General features: G+C 38.4%; 1 protein-coding gene across 1 annotated transcript; it reads left to right on the top strand.

The window, feature by feature from the left end:
- The first annotated feature begins 3,038 nt into the window (after nucleotides 1-3,038).
- LOC115991407 (putative disease resistance protein RGA3) lies at nucleotides 3,039-4,628 on the top strand. Its single transcript, XM_031115103.1, has one exon. It carries the CDS (start codon nucleotides 3,039-3,041, stop codon nucleotides 4,626-4,628), a length of 1,590 nt encoding a protein of 529 aa, XP_030970963.1.
- Nucleotides 4,629-8,060: the final 3,432 nt, after the last annotated feature.

Here is an 8,060-nt window from a genome sequence, read left to right as displayed (position 1 = left end):
CTCTTTCTTCCTCCAATTGCATTCATTTTTCCCCTTCAATTTTGAAGTTATCATGACAAACTGCCTCTCTATCGTTGGAGTCATTCTATTGGAATGCTGTTGACTCACTGATGCTATACAGCTGGAGCTGCAAACCATCAAAGATAAGTGACTTTGCTTCCATATCTTTAAATTTACATCGTTGAGTACATGATTACTTCACTTTTAAATACATATTACCTTATTTCAACTACTATTACAACTATTAATCAAAGCTATTATATCAAATACATATAACATGTGTATTCAACCATTATCATGATTCTTAGACTTTGGCTTTAATGGTTTTTGAAAGTTCAAAAACGTCTAAAAACCCCTTTGAACGTTTAGACCCTCAAATTAAAACTTAATCAAATCAAGCAATATGTCAAACAACAAGTGTGCGGAAACTTAACATATGCTATCATACGAAATTGATTAAATACTATCTAAGCCATAACAAAATAAAATCCACAGCAGATAAGTTAAAGGCAAAGATAGAGGAAGGAAGATGCAAACACAAAGACAACACGCGATGTGTTATCGAAGAGGAAACCGAAGTCCTCGGCGAAAAACCTCTCCGCCGCCCTCCAAGCGGTAATCAATCCACTAGAAAATATAGTTGGGATACAAGGACAGCAATAGACCCTCCAAGCCTAATCTACCCAGTGCACCTAAGCCCTCCAAGCTTCTTGCTCCAACGAGGTTGCGCCGAACCTTTTTCTTTTCTAGCTTCCTGGATTCCGCTACTACACCGTAGCATCAACCAATGAAGATTGGCTCCTTCCTAACTGCTTCCCAGAAATCCAAACGACTGTCTCACAATGAAGATGATGGTGAGAACCAGGTCTGGTATAATGCCTCTCAAGGATTTGACAATGGAGAGGAAGAGAGATGAGGAATTTGAAGAGATTCTAATGTAGAGATTGTGGGTGAAACAATCTGGTTTTTCTTTAGGGTTTCTCTCTCAAAATTCTCTCTGGAAGCTCTCTTTTAATCGTGGGTAATAGGGGTATTTATACTGGAGTGGAGAGGAATGTGAAACGTCAGAATTCTACAAAACAGGGGTGGCTCGCGGCTTGACCTCGCGGCTTGACTGAGTCGCGAGATCCAGTCGCGAGATAACCGTATGGCCAGTTGTCCTGTTTTGTCCTGTAGTGCACCAGCTAGCAGACTGTTCACCTTCCAGCATGCTTGGCACGTGAGGTTGCTTCTGGCGGCTTGAAGCCGCGAGTCACCCGCGAGACCCAGCCGCGAGACTCTGTTTTCTTGCACACTCTTGAGCAAACTTCACTCTATCTCACTCACTACCCTTACATCAAACCCACCTAAATACAGGGTTACTAAATGCTGAATTACAAGCAAATTTGGCACGGAATAAAGCCAATTAGATGGTTGAATAAATTCAACCTTACAGTTTTGTAGGCTTAAAAATACGCCCGTAACCATTGGACCACGTGGTCCACTGTTGTGTTCTAGATGCAACTCCCCAAACACAACTCGAACCTAGCAAGGTCACTAATCCAGCGGATAACACATGGTTGAGCAATCGAAAAAGGCCCCCGAACAAATATAAATTCAGTTATCACTTCCAAAATGACTAAGTATTAACTCAAACAAAAATCAAACCAAAGCTAAGTATTAACCCCAAATAGAGTTTTAAAAAACACAATGATTCATCAAACTAAAGTAGAGTTGCAAGGAAGAATATAAAATCAAGAGAGAGAGAATAATCACTTTTTCAAAAGAGAATGTGAGAGAGAGTATAACAAATTTATATATTAGTAAACGCCAAATTATCCAAGTCATGCTATGTAATAAAATAACATTATATTTCTTTTATACTACATTTATAATTCAATAAGATAATATCTATGAAATCAAAGAAAAGAAAAGAGATAACAACTTAAAAATACAAAACTAAATCACACCAACCTAAAGTAGAGTTATAAAGAACACAAAAATTCATCAACCTAAAGTAGATATGCAACAAAAATAATAAAATCCACCAAAAATGAGAGAGAGAGAGAGAGGGAGAGAGAGGGAGAGAGAAATAACCTTTTGTGTCTGGAAAAACTATGCATAGAATGCGAGTGAATTGCAAATTTATAGTAAGCGGATGGGAATAAAAAGAGCCTAAATAAAAAGGGAGGTAAAGGAATAGAGAAAAAGTGATTTTAAAGTAAATAGTAGTGGAGATATAAAAAAGTAAAAGGGAGGGGACAGGTTGGAGAATGTGTAATAATAAGTTGGAAAATTAATGATGGAAAGACAATGAGTTGAGAGAGAGAAAAGATGATTGATTGTAGAGAATGTGTAAAGTGAAAATCCAAAAAAAAAAAAAAAAAATTGTGACATAGCAATGATGTGACTCAACTGGAGCGTAGTAATAATAAATACTCTATGTGGGCAATACTTCATGGCCCATATACTGTAAAATATAAATTCTAAATTAAAATTGATATGGATATGACCATCACATTGGAATAATTCGTGGCCCATAGGTGGGCAATACTTTATCTTATTTTATTTTATGGGAACAAGGGGACAATACTAAATGACCTATATTTTGTTTTTACTCGAATACATAAAGATAACATGTTACCTTCTTACCGATACCATATATTACCGATACCATATATCATATACATCCTCAGTAAAGAACGCAATTATCTTAATGAATAAATATTAAAAGTTTTTCTTTATTCAATGAGGTTGCTAGTTCGTTATAAAAGCCGAATTAGTAGGAGTGAAGAAGCACAAGCACATCAGCTGCTGTTGCTTATTAATCTATTTCTCACTTTAATTGCTCCTTATTTTTGTCATTCGCATTCTGTTTCTTTCTTTTTATTGTCGATCCAACTTTAGTCTCCAAGTATGGATGCGGGATCACTATTTACTGAACTCTTGAAGCAGTTGGGTTCAATCGCTGCTCAGCAGGCTCAACAAGAGATAAACTTGATTGTTGGCGTTGATGAAGAAATCGAAAAGCTTTCTAACAGTTTCAAATCGTCCAGGCGATGCTCAATGATGCTGAGAAGAGACAACTGACGGACGCAGCTGTGAAGCTTTGGTTGGATCAGCTCAGAGATGTGTACTACATGATGGATGACGTGTTGGACAAGTGGAACACTACAAGGATCAAATCAGAAATTCAAAAAGAAGAAGAAAGAGCTTTTACAAATAACAATCCTGCTGCCCTGAAGAAGAAGAAGGTACCATGCTCATTTTTACCCGCTCTGTCATGTTGTTTTCGTCATATAGATAACCTTTCTCTGCGTCGTGAGATTGGTCACAAAGTAGAAAACCTGAAACAAACATTAGATAACATTATCAGAGACAAAAAGGCGTATGGGTTTGACTTGACTAGCCATTCACATGTAGAAGTATTTAAGCGACCAATTACCACATCCTTAGTGGAAGTGTTTGATATAATTGGTCGTGATAACTATAGGGATGAACTGTTGAGCAACTTGTTAGGCGTGGGTAGCCAGGAAGAAAGTAATCCTCGTGTTATCTCCTTAGTGGGCATGGGCGGTATGGGAAAATCTACTCTTGCCCAATTAGTCTACAATCATCCCGAATTGGAAGCCCATTTTCATGAAAGAATGTGGGTTTGTGTCTCTAATACTTTTGATCAGTGCAAGGTTGCCAAAGCAATCATTCAGGAAGTTAAACATGAATTATCCCTCAATGAAGTTACTGAATTTGAAACTCTATTGTGTGAAATTCATGATTTAATTAGAGAGAAGAAATTCTTTCTTGTCTTAGATGATGTGTGGACTGAAGACTTTACAAAGTGGGAGCCATTTAGAAATGTACTCAAATGTGGTGCCCAAGGCAGTAGAATTCTAGTCACCACACGTAAAAACAGTGTTGCGGAGATGATGGCGAGTTCCTACACGATCAATTTGAGGGAATTGTCCCTCAATGACTGTTTGTTGATATTTAGTAGAATAGCGTTTTCTAACACTAGTCCAAGTAGATGTCGCTATGAAAAAGAGTTATGCAGAGAACTAGTAAATAAGTGCAAAGGCTTGCCGCTCACTGTACAAACTCTTGGGTGTCTCATGCGTGGCAAAAGAAGTAGAGCAGAGTGGGAGATGGTTTTGCACAATAGTTTGTGGGAATTAGAAGATATTGAAAAAGGTCATTTTGAACCATTGCTGTTGAGTTATAATGAATTGTCATTGTTAGAAAAACAATGTTTCTTATTTTGTGCTGTCTTCCCGAAAGATCATTTATTCGATAAGCTTGAGTTAATCATCAATTGGATGGCACAAGGATATATCGACTCAAAAGAAATTATGAAGATGGAAGACATAGTGGAAGAGTACTTTGTAAAATTAGCCGTGTGCTCTTTTTTCCATGATTTTGAGCAAGATGAGAATGATGGTAGAATTAAAAGTTGCAAAATGCATAATGTTGTTCATGAATTTGCAAAGTCAATGACAAAAGATGTGCTCTTCACAATCAATTGTGATGACAAGGTTGAGAAAAACTTTAAAAGGGCTCAGCAATTGTCATTAATAGTTAAAGAAACAGTTCATAAGTCTGTTTATGATGCAAAAAAATTTACGCTTTCTCAATTTGAATATTTTGTCTTCTGAGATTGTCCAATCTGAGTTATTTGACTATTTGACAAGTTTGCGAACATTGCATTTGGAAGGTAAATCCACTTTGGAACTTCCAAATGAGTTAGAAAAATTGATACATTTAAGATACCTCAAGTTATCTTGTATTAATTTAAAAGAATTGCCTGAAACAATATGTAATTTATGTAATTTACAAAGTTTGGATGTTCGTAGGTGTCTTGAACTTGAGAAATTACCTCAACGGATAGGTAAATTATTTAATTTAAGACACCTTCTCCTTCATGATGATTGTGGAATCAAATGGTTTCCGAAAGGAATTAGGAGATTAAGTTGTCTTAGAACGTTAACGTACTTCTCTGTAAGCAGTGAGGGTGAAGAAAGATGTAAATTGGGAGAGTTAGAAAATTTGAATGACATTCAATGGAGTCTTAAAATAGTAGGGTTGAAAAATGTGGCAGATTTAGGTGAGGTCAAGAATACATTCAAGAAAAAGATCCACGTTTGAGTGTTGAATCTATGTTTTAACAAGGAAGAGGATGAAGATGAGAAAGAGGATGGAAGAATGGTGAATGATGCATTAATTATGCGTATCTTAGAGCCACCTCTACGCTTGGAATCTTTAACAATTGGGTTCTACATGGGCACCACATTGTTTTTTGATAGGATGATGTACTCAACATTGAAAAAACTTGAACTCTCATATTGCACAAGGTTAGAGTGTTTGCCTCCACTGGGGAAGTTGCTGTTGCTCGAATCGTTAGAGATATTGCATGCCTATAGTCTAAAAAAGGTGGGAGATGAATTTTTGGGAATAGAAGATGTAAGGTTGAATTTATTCAACCATCTAATTGGCTTTATTCCGTGCCAAATTTGCTTGTATTTCAGCATTTAGTAACCCTGTATTTAGGTGGGCTTGTTGTAAGGGTAGTGAGTGAGATAGAGTGAAGTTTGCTCAAAAGTGTGGAAGAAAACAGAGACTCGTGGCTTGGCCTCGCGAGTGACTCGTGGCTGCAAGCCGCCAGACGCAGCACACGTGCCAAGCATGCCAGAAGGTGAACAGTCATGCTAGCTGGAGCACTACAGGACAAAACAGGACAACTGGCCACACGGTTATCTCGCGACTGGATCTCGCGACTCAGTCAAGTCGCGAGGCCAAGCCGCGAGCCAGCCCTGTTTTGAAAAACCTGACGTTTCACATTCCTCTCTCACCCTAGTATATATACCCCTTATACCCACAAAAGAAAGAGAGCTTCCAAAGAGAATTTTGAGAGAGAAACCCTAGAGTAAAACAAGATTGATTCATCTACAATCTTTACATAAGTGCCTCTTCAAATTCCTCAACTCTCTTCCTCTCCACTGCCAAATCCTTGAGAGGCTTTTTACCAAAACCTTGTTCTCACCATATCCATTACTGTGAGAGGGCTGTTTGGTATTCTGGGAAGAAATTAGGAAGGAACCAATCTTCATTGGTTGATGCTATGGTCTAGTAGTGGAATCCGGGAAGCTAGAAAAGAAAAAGGTACGGCGCAACCTCGTTGGAGCAAGAAGCTTAGAGGGCTTAAGTGCACTAGGTAGATTAGGCTTGGAGGGTCTATTGTTGTCCATGTATCCCAACTACATTTTCTAGTGGATTGTTTACTGCTTGGAGGGCGGCAGAGAGGTTTTACGCCGAGGGCTTTGGTTTTCTCTTTGATAACACATCGCGTGTTGTCTTTGTGTTTGCATCTTCTTTCCCTTCTATCTATGCCTTTTACTATCTGCTGTGGGTTGAGATTTTAATTTGGCTTAGTTAGTTTTTCCAATTCCATATTATAGCTTATGTTAATTTTCTGCACACTAGTTGTTTGACATAATGCTTGAATTGGTTAAGTTGTAATTTGGGGGTCTAAACGTTCAAGGGTGTTTATACACATATTTGAACTTTCAATTGGTATCAGAGCGGGTACACATTTATTGGTTTCAATACCATTGTGTGATCCTTGACTCCCTATTGAGATGGATCGGTCTCAATCCCTAAATGCACCTCCATATTTTGATGGTAGTAATTATGCTTTTTGGAAGGTTCGCATGAGAGCATTTCTTTGCTCAATTGATGAATCTGTTTGGGATGCTGTTGAGATTGGTTGGACCAGACCTGAGGCAGCTAAATCCACATGGGATAAGGCAGCACTCGCTGCATCTAATGCTAACAGTAAAACACTCAATGTTATTTTCTGTGGTGTGTCTCCAGATGAATTTCACAGGATCTCTCACATTACCGTTGCCAAAGAAGCATGGGAGATATTGGAAACCACCTACGAAGGCATGAAGAAAGTGAAAGACACCAAGTTGCAAATGCTGACCACTCGGTTTGAGGAGCTCAAAATGAGTGAGGATGAGTTCTTTGACTCTTTCTATGGGAAGCTAAATGAGGTGGTTGTCAGCAAGTTCAATTTGGGGGAGAAAACGGAGGATTCTAAAATTGTAAGGAAGATCCTTCGATCACTGCCGGAAAGTTTTCGTGCTAAAGTGACAGCGATTGAAGAGAGCAAGGACCTTGATGACATCAAAGTCCAGGAGTTGGTTGGTTCTCTTCAGACTTATGAGATGTCGCTGCCCAATTAACGGAAGAGTAAATCTCTTACTCTTAAGACCATTAATGAGAAGGTGGAAGATCAAGACTCATCGGGAGAAGATGTGGTTGACAAAGATGTTGCATACCTTGGTAAAAATTTCAGAAAGTTCTTGAAATTCAAAAATAATGGCAAATTTGGTGATAAAAGAAAATTCCAAAGTTTAGGAAAGGAGAAAAGGGAATTCAAAAAGAAAGATGGAAAAGAATCACAACCTACACAAGGTGTCACTTGTTTCGAATGTAACGGGCATGGACACTTTAAGAAAGAATGTCCGAATTATTTGAAATCGAAAGGCAAAGTGTATGCCACAACATTGAGTGACTCGGATTCATCCGACTCAGAATCTGAAGAAAGCTGTGATGGAGAGGGGAACTACTCAGCTTTTATGACTATTGCTCATGTTGAGTCTTCAGACGAGTTGAATCTGCTTGTATGAGACATTGGAGAACATAGTGATGAAGAATCACTGGGAATTGTTGAAGAATTAGATGCTGAAGAAGATGAAAGCACAGCCAATCTTCAAGAGAATTTTAACTCACTCTTGGAGAAGTCGGGTGAGTACACAAGGGTGGCCAAGGCTGCTGTGAGAAAAATGAAGAAGGTAGAGGAGGACTATAAAAGTCTCCTAATCCAATATAGGGAGGCCAAATGTGAGATAGAGACACTGAATGGTGAGCTGTCAGAAGCTTACACAAAAGTGAGATTTCTTGAGCAAGAGGTTGTGCAAGCAAATGCTAAAATAGAGAGGGTCACCACCAAGAAGTTAGATGATGTTATTTCATCTCAAAAGAGTTTTTCAGACAAATCCGGATTGGGATATACCGGAGGAAGT

This window comes from Quercus lobata, chromosome 5, assembly GCF_001633185.2.
Source record: "Quercus lobata isolate SW786 chromosome 5, ValleyOak3.0 Primary Assembly, whole genome shotgun sequence".
NCBI lineage: Eukaryota > Viridiplantae > Streptophyta > Magnoliopsida > Fagales > Fagaceae > Quercus > Quercus lobata.
The sequence above is the reverse complement of the archived record's forward strand: the minus strand, read 5'-3'. Positions and strand labels throughout refer to the sequence as shown.